Here is a 25,116-nt window from a genome sequence, read left to right on the forward strand (position 1 = left end):
GGGTTTAAATTAATACCAAAATGACCTTATATCTTGCTACTACAAATATTTACCTCTCTGTGAATAAAGTTGGTTTATAGGGAAATACTCTACAATACCATGGAGTAACTGTTTGGAGGATACTGGCTTAAAATATCATAGCTATGCATATTCTCTACTCCTTTTGTTTCTTCAATCCTCAGGCAAAATATTTTACTATGTGTAAAAAACAGTTATCAGGTGCTCAATTCTATACAAACTTCCCCCCACCCACATTGAATGCAGTCCTAGATTGAATTTCCATTATCTAGTTCAGGCCTGCACAACATGCGGCCCGTGGGCCGCATGGCTCACTGTGCGGCCCGCGGGCAAGCGGAGGAGAATCTGCCAGGTTCGCCCCCTGCCCGGGGACGGGGGGGACTGACCTCACAGCCCCGCATGCCGTGCTCCAACCGCTCGGACGATCAGAAGCGCGGCTGCCAGGTTCGCCCCCTGCCAGGGGTGGAGGGGGAAGGCCAACCTCACAGCCCCGCGTGCGCGCGCCGTGCTCCAACCACCCAGACGGTCAGAAGCGCGGCTGCCGGGTTCGCCCCCTGCTGGGAGGGCCGACCTCACAGCCCCGCACGCGCCGTGCTCCGACCGCCCGGACGGCAGGGACGCCCAGAGGGGGAAGCAAGTGGGGCAATTTGCCCCGGGCCACACAGGGGCCCCCACGAGTATGTTGGAGGCTCCCCCCACCTCCGTCTTCCCCCATCCCCTGGCGTCTCAGCTGGTAAGGGGGCGGGGCGGGGCTGGGGGCTGTGGCCGAGCGGCGGGAGCTCAGGCCCCGCTGGAGACACCACACCGCTGCAGCGCTGGACGCGGCGTGCTGAGGCTCCGGGAGAGGGGGTAAGCGGCATGGTAAGGGGCCGGGCACCCCCTCGACCCCATCCCCCACAGCCCTGACCCCCAGCTCTGAGCCCAGCCCCTCTGAGCCGGGCAGCCCCTCTGAGCCGGGCACCCCCTCGACCTCATCCCCATCCCCACCCCAGCCCTGACCCCCAGCTCCGAGCCCAGCCCCTCTGAGCCGGGCACCACCCCGACCCCATCCACCTCACAGCCCTGACCCCCAGCTCTGCACCCAGCCCCTCTGAGCTGGGCAACCCCCCCCCCGACCCCAGCCCCCCCACAGCCCTGACCCCCAGCTCCGAGCCCAGCCCCTCTGAGCTGGGCAACCCCCCCCCGACCCCAACCCCCCACAGCCCTGACCCCCAGCTCCGAGCCCAGCCCCTCTGAGCCGGACACCCCCCAACCCAGAGCCCAGCCCCCCACCCAGCCCTGGGCAACAGCACCACCACCCCAGGCAGTGACAGCCCATTGGCACCAACCATCACCCTCACCCAGCAACAGCCCATTATGTAATTGCAAATGTATACCTACCATTAAAGCATTTAATATTTTTAAATAATGTATTTAGTGTATTTTCAAATTATTACAAATTAATTTTTGAATGTATTTCACTGGTTATTTTTTACATTTCCAAATACATGTTACTATAGTATTGCAACTTTTTTTTATGGAAGGGGCCCCCGAAATTGCTTTGCCCCAGGGCCCCCTGAATCCTCTGGGCGCCCTGCCAGATGGCCAGAAGTGCGGCTGCCGGGTTCGCCCCCTGCCAGGGGGGGGGGGGGGAGGGAGGGGACAAGAGACCTCACAGCCCCGCGCGCGCCGCGTTCCAACCGCCTGAACGGCCAGAAGCACACGTGTCTCCATCTCCCGCTCCCCCCGCCTGGCATACAGCGGGTGCATCACTGCCAGGGCCTGCTGAGGCAGGAAGTGCTGGGGCGGAGGATGTGTTTCAGGGGGTGTAACAGGGTGGTTACCCTGCTCCTGCCCTGAAGGGCTTAAAACAGCCCTGGGGGACGGCTGTGGCAGGGGAAAAGCTGGGCTGACTGGGGAAGCCACTGCAGCTGGGCCATGCCCCAATCAGGCCCCAGCTGGCCTGTATAAAAAGGCTGTGAGGCCCAGAGGAAATCTCTCTCTGCTTGTAGAGCGAGAAGGGCCTGGCTGCTAGGGAGCTGAGCAGGGTACTGGGAGTGGAGCAGGGCTGGGGGAAGGCTAGAGGAGCTCCAGCCTGGAAAACCCCCAAGCTGCAGAGCTAGCTAAGGGTCTAAGACCAGTACCAGGGCTGCAGAGGGGCAGCCCAGCTATAGAGAGAGGCAGCAGGTCCAAACCCAACCTTGCCTGTGATGTGTGGCTTATACTGCAGTCTGCCCCAGGGTGCAGGAGCTAGTTGGTGACTGGCAGTAGCCTTATACTGAGGCGAGGTGGGGATTAGAGGGTTGGGGGTTCCCCAGAGACCTAGAGGCAGAGTGTGGGGGTATTGCCAGGGGGCAGCACCCCAGATCAAAGGGCACCAGGGTCTGGGAGGGACATGGGGCCAGCGGGACACCAGCCTGCAGAGGGCGCTCCAACGGCTGGATGACCTAATTCCCGAGAAGACCAGCAGGAGGCGCTGCCGGGGTGAGTCCTGCTTGCTTACACCGGGGCTGGGTGGTGCTGGGGGGGAGGTGTTTCAGCGGGGCTGGGGGGTTTCGGGCCTCAGCTATTTTCTTTGGAGTAATATGGCCCTCGCCGCTTTACGAGTTGAGCAGGCCTGATCTAGTTGAAAGAGGGATGGGGGGGAAAGAGCCCTTAAGAATGACAGCACTTTTAATACCAACCAGAACACTGAGCTCAACTCTGAAAGCACATCCAACTGCTCAAAGGGCTATGAAAGGGCCAGCGATTTCAGTTGACATTTAATTCCACACACAATATGGAAGGGTTACCACTGGCTTCAAGCACATTTCCTGTCAGCAAATGAAAAATAAATAGCAACCCTCCTAGAGTTTGTGAATGTAACAGAAAGGATTCTTCTGATTTTTATTTAGTGCCTCATCTTAAAATGTTAGGTGATGCAGACCGTACAGCATATTGTGGAATGTGGGAAACCCTCTGGACATACATATATGCTCTGTCGCTGCTATGCCACAATTAAAGGATGGCTCTGTAAACAAAGTGACATGCAAATAAATAAGACTCTAAATTTCCTCATGAGTATTTACAATTCAGATTATATGTAATTTTGTTCTTTTCAGACTCTGGTCTCTTTCCTTTTAGGAAATTAAGATGCATCTAAAACAAAATCCTAACAGTCAGGATGCACTTAGATAAAATTTAAAAGCACATTCAGCTTTCTGTCTTCTGATTTAGAAAAACAAGCTTGATCAACGTTCTGAGCATATTTTGTGTTTTTACAATTTAAAGAGTCATCAACACAAACAATACTTTCAAGGGAAAAAATGTCACTTTCACCCGCCAGCATTACTCTAGGGTTTTAAAGCCCGTCTCAGTTATCTGCAATTCTGGCCAAAGTCCTGGGCAGCTGGTTGAATTAAACAGCAGTCCAAGCCACCTGTCATCAGACGTCACTGCAGGGCAGGGATGCCTGTATCAGCGTCTGCTTCCTTTTCCCCAGCTTCAGATATTCTGCCCTCCGTTGACAGTTCCAAGAGCCAATCAGAGGTCAGCAGGGAAAGTGGTCACAGGAACAGAGAAAAGTTTCTCACCCATCCTTACCCTCATCAACCTGAGTGACAGCATGTCATAAACCCCTAACCAGAATGGTATTTAGGGAAATAACGTTTAAACATTGCATGCACACATTTTATTACATACAGATACACACACACTCCCTTATTTAGTACCAATGGCACTGAGCTATTTTAATCATGTGTGTGTGTGTGTATAGACAAACTACTGTGTACGTGTTTACCAAGAGAAATCAAACAGTTCCTATAAGAAATATGTGCTTTATTTTCTTCTCTAGTTCTCCAAAAAAAGGCACCAACACAAGAAGTGATTCACAATAACACTGAATAACTAGCACATAATTAACATTTTTTGTTTCAACAAACCCACTTGATTAAGCAACATGTATCCTCCAGGGTCCTTATTCAACCAAAACCAAAAGAACATTGCACTTGTTCGATCATCAATGTTTGTAAACGACTTTCAAACATTACTGTACTATGGGACTGGCTCAACAGTGGCAAATATTTGTAGCTGATTTATCTACTTCTAGCTCTCAACCCTGCTGCATTTCCAAAAGAGAAATCAACAAACAAGGATAGCATGTTGATGGCCTGCAGATTAGTGCCAGAATTCTGTATCAAAACAGAGTTTTGTTTAGATACCAACAACTTTCTTTTGTATAAACCATTCAGACATTTGATTATTTAAAGACCAGTGGCAGAACAGATAATTCTATGATAGCTAATTGACATTACTAACCCACAGTAGCAAAATGAGAACTACACCTGGCCTGAGGACAACTAAAGTTATTTTTCAGGATTGTGAATGAAGGCTGTTGAACATCACAGCAAAACTTTTTCACTCAAACCTTGGCTCCATCTAAGTCTCGGCCAAGATTTGGACTTTTAAAATGCACAGCTGGCTAGGTCCCAAAGTACTTAGCTATTAGATATGCTGGGAATTACTGCATAAGGAAAAGAAGTGAAGGATAAAAGCATAAGACTTGGATGGAATAGTTTCAAATGTGTGAACTGCTCAGAAATGGCAGAGAGACCAAATGCTTTCTGGCCTGGTCCCACTTTCATCAACAGAACTTATTTTATATTTCAGAGGAATATAATTTTAGAAAAAGGGTTTTCTATATGAAAATCAGGGCCCCCCCTCTACATGTTATAAAAACTCCAGGGCCCGGGGGGGTGGGGGTCTCTGGCAGGGGCCATGGGCATAGGTGTAGTTTGACTTCTATTTTGTGGGGGGCAGAGGCCAGTGAGGCTAGAGCCACCTCCACATGGCGGGGTCCAGGGAGTGAGTGCCAACTCCACCCCATGACTCACTTCAGCAGGCCACCCAGCAACCAAAAATTATAACTCAAAGGTGGGGGGCTTAGCTAAAAAAGTTTGAAAACAACTTAGTGTGCAGGGAGGGGGTAGCTAGGGGCTGTGTGCAGACAAGGGGTAGCTCAAGGTGCAGGGAGGGGAGTAGCTAGGGGTTGTGTGCACACAGAGGGTGGCTGTGGGTGCAGGGAGGGGAGTGGCTAGGGGCTGTGCATGGGCAGGGGGGTAGCTCAGGGTGTAGGGAGAGAGGAATTAGAGGCTGTATGCTGGGAGGACTCCTCTGTGGTCCCTGTTCCCGGAAGGGTCTGCCAGCCACGGAGTTGGGTCTCCCCATCCGGAGGGCTCTTACCAGCTGCCTCTGAGGGAGCAAAGGGGGCTGGGAGCTGAGGAGCAGCTTCAACCTGGGAGAGCAGGGAACGCTGCCGCTGCCTGCTCCGTGGCACCAGTCAGAGCAGCAGCTGCCCCGCACTGCCTGACTCCGGCTTCCCATCTCCAACCTGGCCAGGTGGCGGAGAGTGGAGATGGGGGGTGAGGTGTGGAGCTGCCCCCGGGACCGCTGTGCTCTTGTGCTGAATTTTGCGGAGGGCGCAATGCCCTTCATGTCCCCAACTCTGCCCATGGACTCAGAACTTCTGCCCCACAGGGAGCACCAGGACTCGGAGCTTTGGGATTCATCCCCATGCCTCCCGGCTTCAGCCCTGCGGGGGGCGCCGAGGATCGGGACTCGGCCACGGGGTCCCGTGGTCCCCTTGAAAGGGCTCACATACCCCCCGGGGACCGCAGACCCCCAGTTTGGAACCGCTGATCTAGAGCGCAGATGGCTGATGCAATACACGGTAATGGAGGGGTTCTCAAACTTCATTGCATCGCAACCCCTTTCTGACAAGAAAAATTACTACACGACCCCAGGATGGGGAACTGAAGCCTGAGCCTTCCCGAGCCTCACCGCCCCACCTGGGGGCCAAAACCAAAGCCCCACTGCCCAGCCTGTAACCTGAGCCCCACCACCCAGAGCTGATGCCCTTGGGATTTGGCCCTGAGCGGTGGGGCTCAGACTTTGGCTTCGGCCCCAGCAAGTCTAACGCCAGCCCTGGCATCCCCATTAAAATGGGGTCGCAACCCACTTTGGGGTCCCGAACCATAGTTTGAGCAGCACTGCTCTAATGAGAAATCTTTTCCAGCAGAGTAGCCAGTGCAGGATCAAATTGATGGAGACCAATATGATTTATATCATAGTCCAGACAATTTTTTATTTTTATTTATTAGTCCTGGTGCTATACAAATTTTGGTAGAACTCCCTGAACCTGTTATTCACAGACTTGTAAGTTATTGCACCATCTGTGTGGGTGATAGATTCAGCAGCTCTGCTAATTTCTTCCATCCCCACAAGAAAGCCCTTTTTAAGCTAAAAGTAAAGGCTGTTCATGTTCATTTCCTATCAATGCTATCTCCAGAAACTAAGGATCACCATTTAAGGCAACATTAACATTCAAGCCAATCTAAATTGATGTACTGTATCACCCAATCACCACAATACTCTCTTTGGCTCTACACCAATGCACTTTTCACTTCTAAAACACAACCATCCACAATGCACATGACTAAAGAGGCTTGTCATGTATTTTTTGACAAGATTTTTTTCCCCCCCGCATCAGAAAAGGTTGAGTCATCCGATCTGAAACTGTTTGCAGGAAAGAATCAGTTCTGACAGATTTCCCGTTTTGAAACTCGTTTCAATATTTTTCTGAAATTCTCAAAACATTTTTGTCCATTTTAAAGATCAACATAAAAAGCTGTTTCAAAATGTAAGCTATTGTATAGTACATATGTAAAAGGCTAATATTGAAACATTTCCATTGATCTGAGTGAATTTATTTTTCCATATTTTTGATTCATGAAATGTTTTTAGATTTTGACTTTTCATCCCGATTCAGGATGAAAATATATTTTTTAAAATCTCAAAAATTCTTGCAGGATGAAAAAACGGTTTCCCGCCCAGCCCCTCACAAAACCAATTCCTCACAATCACATATGTAGCTATTGCACCCAACAGAGTCATTATTGCCACAAGGCCAGGGCAAGCCTGCCATCTCCCTTCCCTTCTTCCTGAATTAGAGACTGAAGCTGTGAAATAATTCTGTTTGTAGCACACCAAAGTTCTTGGACCTTCACTCCCCCATACAATGCCTGCGTTTCATCTGTGCTCCTTTGGAAGAAGAGGTAACATATAATGTTTGTGAATAAAAATGAGAATGACCCCTTATAAGACTCCTGCAGAGAATAAAGTAAAACAGCAAATCATTGCTGCTTCTCTTTAACAGGTTTAGTCTGCCCCTTTCCTTTGAAAAGCAGAGCCAGGCAGCATCCAGCCCTCTGGCTGTCCGTTAGGAGCTTACCTTTTCACTATAAGCTTTAGAGTCTTGTGTGATCCCTTCACCAGACAGATCGCCTCTTGTCTGAACCCGGAGAGGCCCACGTCATTGATGCTGACAATTTCGTCTCCAGCCAGTAACTTGTCAACAGCTGCAGCTTTGCTCCCTTCTTCAATCTGAAGTAAAAGCAATTCAAAAAAGCAGAAGGATTGAGAACAAATAACTACTTCATTTTTTTTTTAAAGATAAAAAGTAAAATTCATTGTTTATTGGTACTACATAACTGGGTAATTAGTAACACACTGAAGTGGTTAAAATGCAAAAGAATTATATGCTTGTTAAAAATATTTAGAGCTAAAGTAATGAAACAGAAATAAGCATTATGAGGGAGAGGGAGGACGTGTCTAAGCTACGGGTCCTACAGCAGCTATGCAGCTGCAGCAGTATAGCACAGATACCTCCTACAGCAGTGGAACGGTTTTTAATCATCAAGGTAAGTAATCCACCTCCCCGAGAAGTGGTAGCGACGTAGGTAAGTTGATCTAACTTTGAAGCATAGACCAGGCTGGAGAAAAGAGAGGAAGGAAGGGCTACCTGAGCAGAAGGCTGCAACACTAAAATCTAGGGCCTGAAAAGTTTATTTCACATAACTACAGCACTCAGGGGCCTGAAAAAGTCTCACCTCTGAGCACTGGAGTTACGCTGACCTAACCCCCAGTGTAGTTGCATCTAGGTTGAAAGAATTCTTCCATTGACCTAGCTATTGCTGCTCAGGGAGGTGGCTTGCCTACTTTAATGGAAAAACCCCTTCCACTGCCGTAGGAAGCGTCTACACTATGGCGTTACCAAAGCATAACTGTAGTCATGCCACTGTAATGCCTGTAGTACAGATGTGTCCTTGGTGTGGAAAGCCAAGGGTACCTGTGATCTTGAGTTTGACAGCCACACCTCTGTTCAGTGCGTGGCCAATATAGTTACGCATGCTTGCACAAAAAAGCCTTGGACAAACACTTTAAAAATCTAGATTTTCAGATGAGCTAGCTAATACCAGCACCACCACCATCAGATTCCACCCAAAAAGATGTTTGACATGCTGTGGTAACCAAAATATTGTGAAACTAGTTGTGTCTGGGGAAATATGAACTAATTTAATGAATCTGATGTCTAACTTACCTTCTTCCAACCCTAGAAATTAGTTATTTCCTTTAAGAAAACAAGGATTTTACAATGTTTGATAGAATTACACAGCAGTTCTGGCCGGGAAGAGAGAGGGAGGTGAGAGAACCAGTAAGCAAAGATTGAATGTGTCACATGCCCAGGTAAGGTGGCCATTCGTGGTGTACATCAATGGAAGGCATGTACTGCTTTTCCTAGCACCCTTCCTGGACTACAGAAAATGTTACTGGTCAAATGTTACTCAAACTATTCATAATATTCAGATTAATTGACAGGCAGATAAAGTAAGAAGAGTTAATATTTGACAATTTCCGTCAACACATAAGAGATAAACCTGGTAATAACTATAGACATTGTTAATCTGAAAAAACAAAACAAGAGTTTGATTTGCTGAGTACTGGCAGCTCCCATTAACTTCATTGGTGGTTGTAGGTGCTTAGCTCTTTTGCAAATCAGGCCCTTGGCTTCCTCAACGTCTTCCTTTCTCTTTTATGTACACACTCCCCCCCCCCCCCCCGGGTCACTCAGATCCACAATCTAAGGATAATTTTTGACTCTTCCCTCTCATCTGCTCACATACCATATCCAAATCTTGTCACTTCTTCCTCAACTCCTAGATCTGCCATTTTCTTTCCATTCTCAAAGCTAAATCTTTCATTCAGGTCCTCTTTATATCCCAACTCAAAATACCACATCATCTCTGGTCTCCCCTTCAGTCCATACAAAATAATTCCACTAAAGTCCTATTTCTTGCATGATCATGTCATTCCTCTCTTTGAATCCATCCCTCCTTTAGTTCATCATCCACTATTACAGCAGATTCAACACTTGTCATCACCTTCAAAGCTCTATATAAAATTCTCCCCCTCCCTGCTTATCCATCTTTGTCAGGCTTTGTGTCATGCCTCCCCCACCCAAACAGCTTCTGCTCTTCTAGTGTTCCCCAGCCTCATCTGCTTCTTGCATAATTATCCCCAGGCCTTCTTTCATACTGTCCCCTAGGCATGGTACGACTGTCCCGAGTCCATCCACAGGGCCCCTAACCTGGCCACACTCAAGGCCCTCTTGAAAACCTACTTCTGCTGTGTTCCTACAGAGAATCTAATTGACTTGTATAAAAATTCCTCACTCCTAGCTGTTCCTCATTCCAAAATGTGGTCTACCAGCTCTTAGAGAGTGAGCTCCTCTGCACAGGGCCTGTACTCTCTTGAAATCGCTGGAAAACACCTAGCACATCATAGTTATTACCATAAACAAATAACAATGTTTTACATTCTACTGTATTCAAAAGCAGGCCAAGTCATTTACTACATAATTAGTAAAAAAAACAAAACAAAACAAAACAAAAACACGTATCCACAACTTATCTGCCTCGATACAATCAACAAAGAGGGCATATGGATCCAATACAATTCAGGAGTGGATATTTGAAACTTTGTTTATAAACTGAAGTTTAAAAAAAAGCAATGCTTCAATAATACAGTTGTAAGTAAAATGATAAAATAAAGCAAAACTTCTTGGAATGATGAGAGTTAACATGAGGATTGTCTTGTTGAATGGTCCCTTAAGAGATGCATTAACTACTTATGCTAAACACTCTGTTCCACCTTGTATTTAGCTGTGACACTGAGTACTTTTCCTAGACCTGAAGAAGAGCTCTGTGTAGCTCAAAAGGTTGTCTCTTTCACCAACAGAAGTTGGTCCAATAAAATACCTCACCTCACCTTCTCTCTTCAAAAATGTCTAAATAAAAAATGATGCACTGAATATTTTGTATTTGTAGACCTTTCTAAAACAGTGGTTATTTTTAAAATTACTTGATAATAGTAAAGTAGTTTTCAAATCGTATCTTTTAAAAAAATGCAGATAATCAAAATTCAGGTAAGTTTCCACATCCAGTTACAATTAATGCACAATCCATGAACCACAACTGCCAGGGTATTATCCAAATCTCATGGGTTCACTAAAAATTTAAAATCCCACTTCAGTTGTATGGTGGAGTGGAGAGCAAGGGAGTAGAGATGGAAATCATACTTCCATGCAATCAAACAGGTTAGGAGATCAAGGAGTCAGGGATGGAAATACATAGTTGCTATAGACAGCCACAGAAGAGAGTCACAAGTCAATCAAAACTAAGAGAGGTGATGAGCACCTGGGGACACATGAATCTTGACCCTCCCAAAAAGTCCTTTAAGTGCTTCACTGCATTTCTGGATTACCTTTAAATGATATGCATTTTGAAGCCTGAAGCATAGTGGAGCATAGAGCATGGGGAAATGTCAATGAAAAGCAGTGGTGAATGACTAGAGACCATGGGGTTGAGGATGGAGGTCAACCCGGGATGAATAAAAATTAAGAGGTATAATATATTGTGGTTTGAGGAGTTTTAAGCAACATATCTACATGTAAATTACTTGTGGCCCTTAAACTCCTGGCAAGGTACTGGTTCAGCCCTGAGGGCTGGAAAGACTTTGTGCCACTGGGTTATAAGCAATTTGAAGGTCTGAGCCTAAAGACCTTGACAGTGTCAGTTTTTCAGTCCAGTCTCCTAGGGTTTCAAGGAATTTTCATTGTTCGCAGCAAAGTTATTTGTTTTTTCTTCGAGCTGGAAATACACTGACTGAAGAGAGTATTCAGTTACCCCCTCTGAGTTTTCATTTCAGCAGGGGAACTGCACATTCCACATAGCGTAAGCCTTCCAAAGAGACTTATGGGCACGTCCAAAACAACATTAATCACAACTGAAAAACGAGACTGAGCTGAAGCACCCCTGACAAATACTGAAAGTGGGTCTCTTCACATATTGTTTCTAAATTAGTTGCAGATAAAAAGAATAAAACATACAATCTTATATAGTAACAATCCTTCTGCGCTAAAAGGATTCGTGCATAAATTTTCCCTGCTGGTTTGAACACAGATCAGTGAATGTGTGTATAAATAACATAATTCCATTCAATTATGTACTTGTTGGTCCAAGCATGAGTATTTGCTAGGGGGGGAAATACAATCCATTTTAATTACACTAAGAAACTGTTTTTTTAACCAACACGTCTCTAAAGTAAACCTCTATAAGATAAAGGCTCTACCAGCAACTGAACACAAGTAAAACTAACTAACCAATTCATAGGAGAAGCTATCTGCAAAAAACATTATATCCCTTTTCTCCTACTATTGCCATTCTAATTTCCCTGTCTTCGTGAATTTAGATTTTATTACTTTCATCATATTATCTGTATACCAGATGTACTCTCCGGTCTATCAGACTGTTGTTTGAACTACAACCCTGCCCAACAGACAAACTTAGAACTTTCTCAGTACTGCCAAATGCCCTTGTGAAAACTACTGTGCAATTTTTTCTCATACCTCAAATACACACAGACATGCAAAAAATGTATTCACACAAAAAAATGTTTCTCAATACACATTCTGATAAATACTAGGAACATCGGGACAAAAGGGGGCTGGAACCATTTCTGATTTACACACAGTACTGAACATGGTGTGTCTTTTTGTTTTGCACTCTCACTAGAAGAGAGACAGGAATCTGACTCAGGTCACTTTGACCATCTGCCCAAAACCTAGCCAGAGAGCAGGTCCTCTCCATTTGTTTCATTCACACATTTAGAGAGTTAAATTGTATATTTCATTTGCACCACCAACGACCCTACTTTTGTTCATTCCACTAAAAGATATCTATCAGAGTGAGCAGCATTACTGTCATTGTCAGTTCATGTCATTAGTTGAGCAGCAGCAATAGGCACAGATGAGTTTGTGTTTGTCAGACTTGGAAGAAGATTTCCTCGAAGAGGAACAGGGAAAGCAAATCCAGGAGAAAGTTTAGAAATGAAATGTTATGTATTTGGATCAAAATTTTAAATCCTAACACACACACACACACACACACACACACACACACACACACACACACACACACACAATGTTATTTATCCTAGAAATTGGGCTTGATATTCATATTTAAATTTCAAACAAGGTAAATATTGGACAAGAAAGCCTTTAAACAAAACAAAACAAAAAAAGTCAGTGGGAGGCTATAAGATTGGATCTGGCAAGAGTAGCCAACAAAAACATGGCAATATTTAGCGCCATGTCGGTCTACAATCAGCCAACAGCCACAATGCAGTGTGAAACAAGATGAGAACAGGTAGAGATGCAGACTCCTATTATAAAAACCCCTTTCTCCACCTTCAACCATACACAGGAATTTAATATTCCTCCAAATATTGTACACTTGCAAGTTTTTCAGTGAGACAAAGAGGAGGGCCAGGTAAGGCAACTGGAATCTATACTTTACTATCAATTAAAAAAAGACTTAACATCAAACCCTCTTAATTTGGATGCAGTTATATCAGTAAAAGGAGCTTTATAGTGGTTTAGCTATTTCTATACTGGTAGGTGCTTTATACCTGTATAACTGTATTACCCTAAGGCTACGTGTACACTATGGGGAGGGATCGATTTCAGATACGCAAATTCAGCTACGGGAATAGCGTAGCTGAATTCGACGTATCTGATCCGACTTACCCTGCTGTGAGGACGGCGGCAAATCGACCGCCGCGGCTCCCCCGTCGATGGCACTTACTCCTACCTGGGCTGGTGGAGTACGCACATCGATTCGGAGATCGAGTATCGCATCCCAACAAGACGCAATAAATCGATCCCCGAGAGATCGATTTTCTACCACCAATCCGGGCGGGTAGTGAAGACCAGCCCCAAGGGCTGTATTGGTATAGCTATATAAAGTAAAAAACAAAACAAGAGAGAGTCACACACTAACTGACACAGTAATACCAGTACAAACTGTGTGTGCAGTCTGGGCTTAAGAGACAAATGGAAATAATCAAGAGCAAATTGTCCTGGCAACAGACTTAAAAAAAAAAAAAGACATCTTCCAAAAATGCATCTCCTGCAATGTCACCCAAAAAACTTTTAGTATGGAGAATGGAGTATGGGTTGAGGGTATGAAAACTCTCTCAAAGTTCTCTCATTAAAAATACTGTCTGAACTCTGATATACTGTCTGTTCCTATGGAAAGAGAGGGTACAATTAATTTCAGGAAGCATCAGGCAAAGCAACAAACTATGCATGGGTAACGTGTGTGTTATAGGATAGGTAAGTACTTTGTTTTTCTCCTTCTTCGGAGACCTTCATCCCACTCCACACAAAGGAATAGTCACAGTAAGGTGTACCGCATATTCAAAGGATACTCACAAACCTATATCCCAAGTTAGTAACACATAAAAGGGAAACGTTGATCACGTAGACATTTAAATTGATGAAGCTTGACAGAGATGCAAGAGTCCTAGAATGTGACCCTTAAGTGCTGTTTTTATCAGCTTTCATTGGTTAACTTTAAATACACACATTCCCGTAGAAACACCTGTATAAACAAGCAGGATGCAGGATGGGGAAGTGCAGCGTCACACACTATCTAGTTTCGTTTAGAACGACATTGTATCAGCTTCTTGGCCTTGGAGATTCCTTTCTTTGGGGGAGGGGAGAGTGAAACAGACCAACACAGGGAAAATAGCCCCATTTACCAGGACTCTGTTATCAGGAGTGATCCCATGAATAAAAATATGCTTTATCACCCAAACAAAAAATAGCTTTGTGTTGGCTGGTATGTTGATTATCTGTAAAAATCCATTAGATGCTCATAGTACAGAGTGACGCAAAAAAAAGTCAGCTAATCAAAGAAAAAAAACCCATCAAACAAAATCGCTGGAGATAGACAAGTAAAATGAAGCAGTGACACACTGACTCAATGCAATGCAGAACGAAGAGAAAAAATCCTTTATAATTAAAGCTTAGTATGCGTTTATTAGGCCTGCAACTATACCATAACACATTCCACATCCTGTTACAGCACACTGTTATGCAATGAATACGCAGTCTGGGTTACATCCAGATTTGGTAGTAAGTAGGTACATCTACCAGTGAATTCTACAAGTCAAATGCAGGAGAGACTAGTAGTAGTGTAAATTACAGAAAGTTGGTCAGAAGATGACGTGTTTGTGGTAAATTAGTGTCACTGTACAAATTCTATTTATGTACCTGTATGGTTCTGACTTAGTATCCAACTGTCTCGGTCTTCAATATCCTCACAACACCCCTGTGAGGTAGGGAAATACTCTTATCCCCATTTTACAGACAGAGATCTCAGGCATAGAGAGACTGAGTGCCCAAGGTCACATAGGAAGTCTGGCAGATCAGGAAATCAAAGACAGGTCTCTGAAGTCCCAGACTAGCACCCTAACCACTGGCCCATCCTTCCTCTCCAATTCCTCAGACTGGACATTCATTACATGGCAATAGGATAGGAGGAGGATTATTTAGTGGAGAGAGGTGAGAAGGGGGGGAGGGATAGCTTAGTGGTTTGAGCATTGGCCTGCTAAACCCAGGGTTGTGAGTTCAATCCTTGAGGGGGCCATTTGGGGATTTAGTTGGGGATTGGTCCTGCTTTGAGCAGGGGGTTGGACTAGATGACCTCCTGAGGTCCCTTCCAACCCTGATATTCTATGACTATGACTAAGTGTAAGACAGGCCTGTGGTTTGGGTATATAAATGGTACAAGTTGGCCACACCAGTGTTATCAGCCAGTTGATCACCCATTGCTGCTCGCAGTACTGATAGCAATAGTCACAGGCAATTGCAGTGAAGACAGAGTTCCAACTTCTATTTTAATACAATGCCCTGTGTCCAGTCTATCCATCTCCTCCACTGAACCGCTCACTAATATCCTTATAAACTATCTTGAACAAGCTGACCCAGCAGACTTCCTCCTCAAAAGGTACTGGAGGTGGTGGCTCCCTGAGACACTCCCGCTTCCACCCCCCTGAGAACCATAGACTGGGAATAAAGATCTGTGTAGAACTGCTCTCATATAATGTTCATCATCATGATCACGTAGAGATCAAATCCAAATTCAGATCCAGACACCCCAAATTCTAATTTGGATGGAAATGGGCTCTGGTATCAACCAATGTCTTTACAAATCAATTTGGGAAAAATTTAAGAACAAAGAGACCATCTCCTATTCCTGGAGTATGTCATGGGTCCTCCTTTCTCTCAAACAGTTTGTCATCTTTAAGCATTTGGGCATTTGCTTAACAATTTCTTAGCATTAAAAATCATAGTTTGAAAAGCTTTCATTCAATATGGCTCTTACTACAGCTCTTTACATATTTACCTAATGCTTATAATTGTACCTTTCCTGTTATGATTTATGGCCTGCCACCGTTTATATTATAACATCACATTTTTCTGTGGGACTTTTCACAGCTCTACAAACAGACTCAAGGCTGAAACTCAAACTCAAACCAGAAGCAGGAATTTCAAAAGTCTAGTTAAAAACAGTCCAATTTCCCCTCTTTAAGGTTAAAATGTACAACTAATATTTTATTCTAACACAATGTGCAGATCAATGTTGCCATTATGAGATGACTTTTTAAAATGTAACTACCAATAACTATTTATGTTTGTACCAGACAGCAGTTTGTTTAATGTAGCCCTGTTTGCCTAGATCATTTAAGTAAGAATATTATGAACACTTTGCAAACTCAGGAGGACAAACTAAAATAATTTAAGATATTTAAATGTGAGATGATCCCTGCCCCAAGGAACTAATGATCTACATCAATAGGCGACATACAAAAATCATGGGAAGGTTTCACATCAAATTGCAGTATTACAAAAATTACTATAGTCAGCACGGGTAGCAGCACCCACAGTTAAGGTTGCCTAATACTTTTCATTATGATCCTCCCACTCCACAGTGTCCCAGAGCCCAGGCTGCAGCCCAAGCCTGGAAATGTACATAGCAATGAAAAAGCCCCGCAGACCAAGCCCCGCAAGCCTGAGTCAGCTAGTACGGGACAGCCGCAGGTTTTTCTTTGCTGTATAGACACACCCTTTACCAAATTTTAACCACTCAGGCTCAAATTTCCTATGCCAGGTTACTGCCTCAGGCTGATTTTCTTTATTAAAATTTAAAAAAAGTTTCAGTAAAACAGCACTGCCATTCAGAGACATTAGGAAAAATATGTTTTGCTCGTGTTAAAAAATTATTACAGCTGTTTCATTGGGAAGCTCTAGCGCCTCCAGGGTTTGGAGCATGGACATAACAATTTACAGAAAGGTGGGGATGTACCTTTTGCCATCATCCCTTTAGGATAAGTAAGAAAAAGGGGGAGCCCTTGAGAACTGGGGAGCATGAGGAACTGTGGGGTCAGTATGGCATATCTGTCCAAGTTATAAAGCCTGTGAAAAAAATATCTGTTTCCACATGTGCGGAAGAGACTTGTTAGAGTTTGGCAGCTAAATTCTCCAAAGATTCCATCTGCACTGAGCACGTTCAATCCCCTCACAGCCCCCACATGCCAATTGGGCTGCCTGTGCATCCACAGAACAACTGAGAACGCTCAATTTCAGGGCTGCAGGAGCATCTAATTGCTGCTCCTGGGCACCAGAACTGGCAGCAGGGAGACTGTCTTGTCTGTGTTCTCAATGCCCCACTGCTGGAGGAGGCCGCAGACTAACTGAAATGTAGAGAGGGCAGGGCTTGAATGTTGGATACTTGGCAAGGAAGGTGAAGAGGACTGGGACAGGTCGGAGGGGCAGGAATAGAAGGGAGTCATGCTTTTGAGGACCGGGATGGAAGAAGCACACTCCCCCAGCCCTGCCCCAGAAGCTCAAATTGAAGCTGGAAATCCCATCTCCCACCATTCCTCTGCTGTGAGCAAATAGCTTTGAAACCCACTGACAGGGCCAGCCTTAGGGCAGGGCAATCTGGGCCCTTGCCCAAGGCGTCGTAGCCAGGCGGCACCGTGGTGCAGAAGCCAGGATCTCGGGCTTCCTCTCACTGCCTGTGGTTGCAGCCTGATGCGGTAGGAATACCGTTTCCCTGCTCCTGAGCAGAGGCCCCTTGCTTCCCACCCCACGTGGTATCCCTCCCAGCCAGGTTCTTAGTCCTGCCTCTGCACTCCGCGACTGGCTCTCCCGCTCCCCTACAGACTGTCCCAGCCCTGCTGTTCCTCTTTCAATGGATGGCCTGAATGAAAGCTATGCCACCTAATGGAAGAGGAGTGTGGCATCTCGGCCAGCCAACGGGAGTTGGAAGTTGCCAGCCTCTTCCAGGTTGGGAGGGGAACTAAAACTCCAGGGCAAAGAAGAGACCAGTCAGTCTTAGGGGGTCCTGACCCAATACCCCCAGTTTCCAGGGGATCCCTCCCTGTGCCCCCAGCTTCCAGGGGACCCCTCTCTGTGCCTCCAGCTCCCCAGGCTCCCAGGGGACCCCACCCTGTGCCCCCAGCTTCCAAGAGACCCCTCCCTGTGCCCCCACCCTCCTCCATGCCCACACAGCTCCCAGGAGGCCCCTCCCTCTGCCCCACAGGTCCCAGCCTCCCAGTTCTCAGGGTTTCCTTCACATATTCAAGGTCCCCCTCCTGCATGCCATACTGACCCCACAGTTCCCCATGCTCCCCAGTTCTCAAGGGCTCCCCCTTTTTCTTACTCATCCTAAAGGGAAGTATTAGTGCAGGGGGTTGGGGATATTTCGGGAGTGAACCTTCCACCATCACCACCCATCCTAGCTACCTGCAGCGCGCCAGAGCATTTTAACCTCCCTCTCCCCTAATAATCCATCTTCCCTAGAACTGGGGAGGGGCACTTGAATATTGGGGATGCTCAGTATTTGGGGTGGGGAGATCTGCCCTTCTGGAGCCCCCATGTCACCACCCGCTCCCCTCCCCCCCGGTATCACCACACCAATGTGATTCTATATATACACAACTCTGGTTCCCTCCTCCCTTTCTGGGGCTCTCAGGTCACCATGCACCCCTGCCACCACAGACCTCTGCTGCCCTCCTGTCACTCACCTCCTCTTGGGCTGCCGACCCTCTGGGGCTCTGGCAGAGAAGCTGGATGCCATGCTGAGTGGGAGAGGCTAGGAGGTACAGGAGAGGTACGACTCTGCCCCAGAGCCCACTCAACCTGTCAGAGTGCGGCAGACCGCTTGCTACATTATCTTGGCTGTCCTGCTCAACAACCAGATGAGGGTTCCCTGTAGCACTGGCTGGGGGAGTCAAAGTGACTGCAGTGGTTTCCTATGATACCCATCACTGGGGCATCCAGATGTGAGTCACTGCAGGGCAAGACAGGCCGTATGGGTAGATGACATGGTCAGGAGGGTGCTGTGGTTAAGAGGCAAGAAGCAGGGTGGGCCTGGAGTGTGAGGTCACGGACGGGAGTTTGGGGCAATGGAGAGGGGGGGAAGGCAGCGGGTGCCGAAGCGACAGGGGTGGGGTTGGGAGCCTGGGAAGGCAGCTGACGCCAGGGGTGCCAAAATACAAGTTTGCCCAGGGTGCTATTTTCCCTAAGGCCAGCCCTGCCCACTGACAAAATGTGGATTTCACCTCTTCTAGCAGCTGGTTCACACAGCAGCAGTATGTTGTCATCCTCTATCACCTATTCCATTAGCACAAGTGCAAAGGTCTGTGTGGTAGGTCTAAAGGTTCCAACTCTGCTGATGACTCATGGGTTTCAGTATAATGCCACATGATGGAACTTCTGGTTTTTTTGAATTTGCAAGCTTTTCTTTTAACTTAAAAATAAAAATAAAAAAGCAAATTATTGTACTCAAAATGAGGAAATTTATAATTCTGTGTTCAGTACATAAGGCCTGGGGCCACACACTGAACGATGAAAGTAAAAAATATTCAATAACTACCTATTTCGCTCAGCATCATCCATTCTTGCGCACTGACACTCTGCTGCTACTTGGGAAAGAGTATGGGCATCAGGAAAGGCACGTGAACCATCAGCAAATTTAGGCAGACATTATTGCATTATTTACACTCTTGTCTAAACATAATCTTCACTTCACATTTGGAAAGTTACATTCACAACCACAAGAACTAGACACTCTTTCTTTAACTGAAAACTTTAAATATTGATTCTGCAGAAGCTGGTAGTATTTGCTCAAGAGAGATTCCTGCTCATCCTGAGTTGGTGGATATTTCAAGCCTGTTTTACACGATACCTTTAAATTTTCCTTCCAACTAATCATAGAAGATTAGGGTTGGAAGAGACCTCAGGAGGTCATCTAGTCCAACTCCCTGCTCAAAGCACGGCCAACACCAATTAAATCATCCCAGCCAGGGCTGTTCAAATATTCCTGAATAAAAAGGAAGTTATATACTTGTACCATGCAATAAATTGCTTCAGAAGACTCTTACAAGACTTTCATCCCAAAACACATAATTTAAAATGTATCTACCTTCTTAATAGTTCCACCTGCCAAGTTTGAGGATCATTTCAGACATGTGATTACTTCTCATAGCAGTTAACATCAACTAAGCTTTTTACCATGGGGTAGGTCTGAATATATGTTACCTTGTGGTATTATGGCTGCTGCTAAGAATAGAGTCGAAAAGAAGGGGGGAAATACAAATTGTTTCAACTCTTTTTCAAGAAACCTGAAAGAAAATAAATTAGATCTAATATAAAATAATCTCAATGATCTCAAGATTCAAAGTTATACTCAACAGCTACTATACATTTCCACATCACTGGGTTCTCGGTCTTCCTGTCCATCGCAAGGAAATATTGTTACATCTTGCCAGCGTGCCCTGGACAGTAACATATATAATACAGACCAACCGTCATTGCTAAAATATCCAATAACTAAATGAAATCATTTCAATTATTGAAATCAACTCAAAGCAACCATGGAGGGGTTTGTTCTTTTTTATTACTAAAAAGAAAAAGTGTAACTTTTCATTAAACTTGTTCACAATGTGTTTGTAAAGAACTCTGAGATCCTCAGATGAAAGGCACATAGAAGTGCTAGATAATATTAAAACATTTAATTAAAAACAAAACTCTACCTATTCTAAGCAATCTGAAAGTACACATAGAAAGCAACACTTCTCAGCAGAACTCATATGGGAAATGAATGAGAAGTTTTGATTACAGAAGGTACTTCTAAGCCTACTATGGGTATAGGCGCTCTTTCTGAAAAGCAACATTTGAAATCACCAGCAGATAATACAGGAAGCCACTTTAGAGAAAAAAAATAGTTAACCTAGGGCATGTCTACACTACAAACTCAAGGTGACCACGTAATTACTGCCGTTTTCATGTCCACAGTACCCTTCGTCTGTCGGTGATGCGCGTGCTCACTAGGAACACTTCCCCCACTGACTTAAGAAGGGCAGTGTGGGGGGCTGAGAGTCCAGGATCTCAGATCCGCACAGAGCTCCCCACTAGAAGCTGCCACCTGGCTCCTCGCTGTCATCCAGGCTCCCTGCTCCCAACTGGAAGCCCCAGGGTGCAGCAGGGAGCCCAGTGGGGAGCAGGGAGCCCAGGCAGCAGCCCGGCTCTAGTTGGAGCACCCACCCACCCTAGGGTGACAGCCTGAGCGGTGAGCCAGGCCCATGGTTCACAGCATGCAGCCTAACAGCCTTTCTTATCAATTTCACAGCTCCATGCTGGGAGCTGTGAAATTGACAAGAATGAGCCAACAGCCAATGTAAGTAATGCCGTGTCTACGCAGATACTGCCTCACCCTAACTACACCAACATAAGCCCTAAGCTTCTCATGGAGGTGAAGTTATGATGCAAATGCCCTACTACACCGGACATTGGCAGAAGCAAGGCTGTAGTACAGACACTGACATAATTAGGTCAGTGTAGGCTTCTTTACATGGACCTAACTCTGTAGTATAGACCAGGCCTTAGTAAATCACAAAAGGTCCCACTGACGTTAATGGGAATTTTGCCATGGACTTTACTGGAGTCAGGATCTCTCCCCCAAAAGACACCCTCTCTTCTCTTCTATTTTAATGTTAATGTTAAAAGATGTTAACAACTTGCATCATATTTGAGCTAGACTGTGCAATCTTTCCTCCCAGTGGTATGTACTCACACGAGCAGTCTCATTGATTTCAGCGGAACTATGCATGTGAGTAAATATTTGCCAGTGGGACTGGTGCCGCACAATTTCATCCTTCATGCTGGTTAAAAATCAATATTATGCATTATGTAGTATCACAATGGAAAGTTCTCTTTTATTTCTGACTTGGGGCTTCCATTTTGCCAGATTTACACATGATTTCATTTTGCAGAAACATGCCCAACTTGAATAGCAGGGTTTTTTTTTTTTTAAATGTGAACTATAAATAAAAGGTTAACTTCCAGATACTTCTCACATTTTTTTCATGGTGAGAACCATTTCTTACCAGCTCCCAACAACCCAGTTTTACTGTGACAGTAGTAAGATTAATACTTATAATATCTAGTGATTTTTGGGGGGGAGGGCGGGAGATGTGAGGTTGGGGAAACGTGACACTGCTGGCTGTACAGTGGAAAATAAATCGGTATGCGAAACTTATTTCTTTGCAGTTGCATAGCACCCACAAGCATGTTATAAAATACGAGGGACCCATTTATTAAATTAAAAGTTGAGATGGCAATGTTGTTTGAAATAAATTTTGACTTTCTGAACTTTGACTTTTCAGTCCTATACTATTGTTTTTCAGCTATTTTTATGTATCTCAGCAACAGATTTAAGTGTTTAGGTTTGTTCTTGCATCGGTTCTTATTTTTTAAACCAAGTTAAAAATAAGCTTTTCTTCTTATTTAATTTTTTCCATTTTATAATATGCTAAAAATTCTAAACAAGCTTTAAAATGGAGAATTAGTTTAGACAATCCTGTAATCCTGTTTGTCAGTAAAACCAGTACTTCCGGATGACTGGTGTAAATATTGTCAATTATTACTCTATCACAAGACTCAGTTTAACTATTTTCTTACATTGTTTGTTTTCTCTCTCTCCCTCTCTCTTTTTGTATGTATGTGTGCGCGTATATTATATATATATATACACACACACACACACACACTCATATATCCCTTCATTTAAAAAAACAAGAAAGTTTTCTAATTATGTTTTCTTGTTAAACATGGTTTGTCAATGACAGATTTGTAGATAGACAGAGCCACAGGAACATATTCTACTTTGGAAACACTGCAAGGATCAGTCAGTCTAACCTTGCCTCTGATCCCCTTCACTCTTTTGTTCCTCCACCACTGGATCAGTAGAATACAGGAATAATTTTTTACTTTTGCCCTTAAACATTAAAAACAATGCAAGGAAGCCCTGCATGCAGCCGTAAATATGGTTAATTAGAGCCACTTTCAGAAACACTGCAAGACATGTTTTTGGGCCGGCCTTTCAAACTGATTCATTTCTGTTTTCTGAAGGACTGGTACAGCTGCAGGCATTAAGGAAGAATGGGGGTGGGGGATGTTAATTGGTTTCTTCTTAAGGAAATCTTTAATGTAATCAAGGTAGGTCTCAGAAGATGCCCAGACACCATGGTGATGAATGCCAAATGAATGCTAACAAATAAATAGCTTATTTTTATGCAGTAAATTGACAAGATGAAATAACATGTTTAAGTACTTGGCTGAATCAGGGCACTGGGCACTACTGAACTATACAAAAAGCAAGGAGGCACTGATGAGCAATGGGGACTGTCTGACACAGTAAAATCACTGCAAAGTTGACATATGGAATATACCCCAACTACATGTAATTAATTAGCTAAGTCAGCTCTCATTTGGTTATTTAATTATTTGACTCAATGAGACTACTCACATGAGTAGAGTTCCTCTTGCTTTTAATTATTGCAGGATCAGGGCTGAATTATCACTTAATACATTTTAAGTATAACTGAAATTTACACAAAGTATACAAAAAGGAGCATCCAAAAAACTCTATTTAGAGTTAGTGATAAATTCTCTTAGTAGCTCATGTAAATCCCCAAACACTGAAATAAGATTATTCCATTCCTGTCACTTTAAATAGAAGATCATCTTGGAAATTGGCTATTTTATTTGTAACCCTTAAAAAAAAAAAAAACCTGTCAACAATATGCATTGTGCTATGCGTTAGCACTCAGAGCGTTTATTTAGCCGGGAAGGTCTGAACTGACTCTTACTGTGAAATAACTAAAACACTACACTACTACAAAATGGCAGAGAATTTCTGCTCTACCTGATTAGGGGAGAGTACACATTTTATTAAGAAACAACGCTACATGTTATTATGTACTTTGACTGGTAAAGAGCAGCTGTCAGCAACAGCACAGCAATTCTCACATGCTACATTTATTGAGAGAGCTGCCATGATTATGCAAATCAGACGTTACACAAACCAATGTGTAGAGAAAAGGGGGGAAAACAAACAAAACAATCTTCATTTACACATCAGTAACTGTAGAACATCCCTACACTGTGGCTGAGAATTTCATGCCCATATAACAGCATTTACCCACAATTTGGGGGGAAAGTTATATATTGTGTGTAGAATATTTTTTTAATGTATACATCTACCATTAATGTGAGTGATAAGATGGTAATTCTTTAATCTGTTTCTTTTCCAGCACAAGTGTACAACATGAAAAAGAGGAACCAGATGCAGAGAGCCTTCATGCTATAAACTCATGTTGAGCTAGGTTAAACACACCGTACTACATCTAATACAAAGAAATCATTGTTAGTCACCTTTTAAAAAGCTAAAAATATTCCTGGAGAAGTTCACAAGCAATGCCACCTTTGTATAGTTACACGTCACCAAGAGGCAGCACTTAACAGTCTGTATTCAATGACGCAAATATACCCTCTCAAAAGTTGCTTTTTACAAATGTTTAAATATCTCATTAAAAATGAACCAGTAAGTCTGCTTTAGTATTTGAGTCAATGGCAGAGCCACTAAGGAACCAATTGTTGGAAGTTCAAATACTGCAACAAACAGGAAAGTTGCGCAGCTTGACCATTGATAGATGCTTAAAAAATTTACACCTTCCATTCATAAAGTCTAAAATGAGTATATAATAATATTTCCAAATAAACTGTTGAATTCATGGTTTTGAAGCCAAACAAGATAGACCGAATCTATGAACCCCAGTAACAGCTGCGCTCCTCTGGAGCGACACAGAATACAAAACCCAGGCCGAAGCATGAGCGCTGGGGACAAAGTAATCTCTGTAAAGGGGATCCAGCTATGGAGCAATCTCCCAGAAGGGGCAGTGAATTCAAAGTCTACCATCTTAAGTGTTGCAAAGCCTTCCTCTTTGAGAAACCCTTTTACCAGGTTAAGGGGTGACAATCACCATCTGTAAGAACCTATGCAGGGAAATTTGATAATGGAGGACTCTTCAGTCTAGCAAACAAAGATATAAAAGGTTGAATGGCTGGAAGCTGAAGTTAGACAAATTTCAGATGGAGGGGTGGGGGGAGAATTTAACCATGTGGTTAATTACCATTGGAAGAGTTTACCAAGGGTGGTGGTAGAGTCTCCATCACTGGAAATTTTAAAATCAAGATTGGATGTTTTTCTAAAAGATTTACTCTAGTGCAAAGAAGAGTTAATTCAGACAAGTCCTAGGGCAGGCATGGCCAAACTGTGGCTCGTGAGCCACATGTGGCTCTTTTACAGTTAAAGTGTGGCTCTCAGAGCCTTCCACGTTACCCCCCCCCCCCCCGCCCCATTCTCCACCTAGTAGACTGGGCGGGGGGAGCTTGGGGCTTCTGCCCTGTGGCGGGGTGGTGGGCCTAGGGGCTGCCCTGCAACAGGGTGGTGGGCCTAGGGGCTTCTGCACTGCAGGGAGGGGAGTCTA

At 44.5% G+C, this 25,116-nt stretch overlaps 1 protein-coding gene across 2 annotated transcripts in view; it reads right to left on the minus strand.

Annotated features, from left to right (window-relative positions):
* Positions 1 to 25,116, minus strand: part of SHROOM2 (shroom family member 2) — a 182,713-nt gene that overhangs the window by 109,696 nt on the left and 47,901 nt on the right. For both annotated transcript variants that reach the window (XM_065422377.1, XM_065422369.1), the window contains exon 2: positions 7,265 to 7,416. In XM_065422377.1, the coding sequence (XP_065278449.1) occupies positions 7,265 to 7,416 (152 nt within the window). The remainder of the gene's footprint in view (positions 1 to 7,264; positions 7,417 to 25,116) is intronic.

This window comes from Emys orbicularis, chromosome 1, assembly GCF_028017835.1.
Source record: "Emys orbicularis isolate rEmyOrb1 chromosome 1, rEmyOrb1.hap1, whole genome shotgun sequence".
In the NCBI taxonomy this organism is placed as follows: Eukaryota; Metazoa; Chordata; order Testudines; family Emydidae; genus Emys; species Emys orbicularis.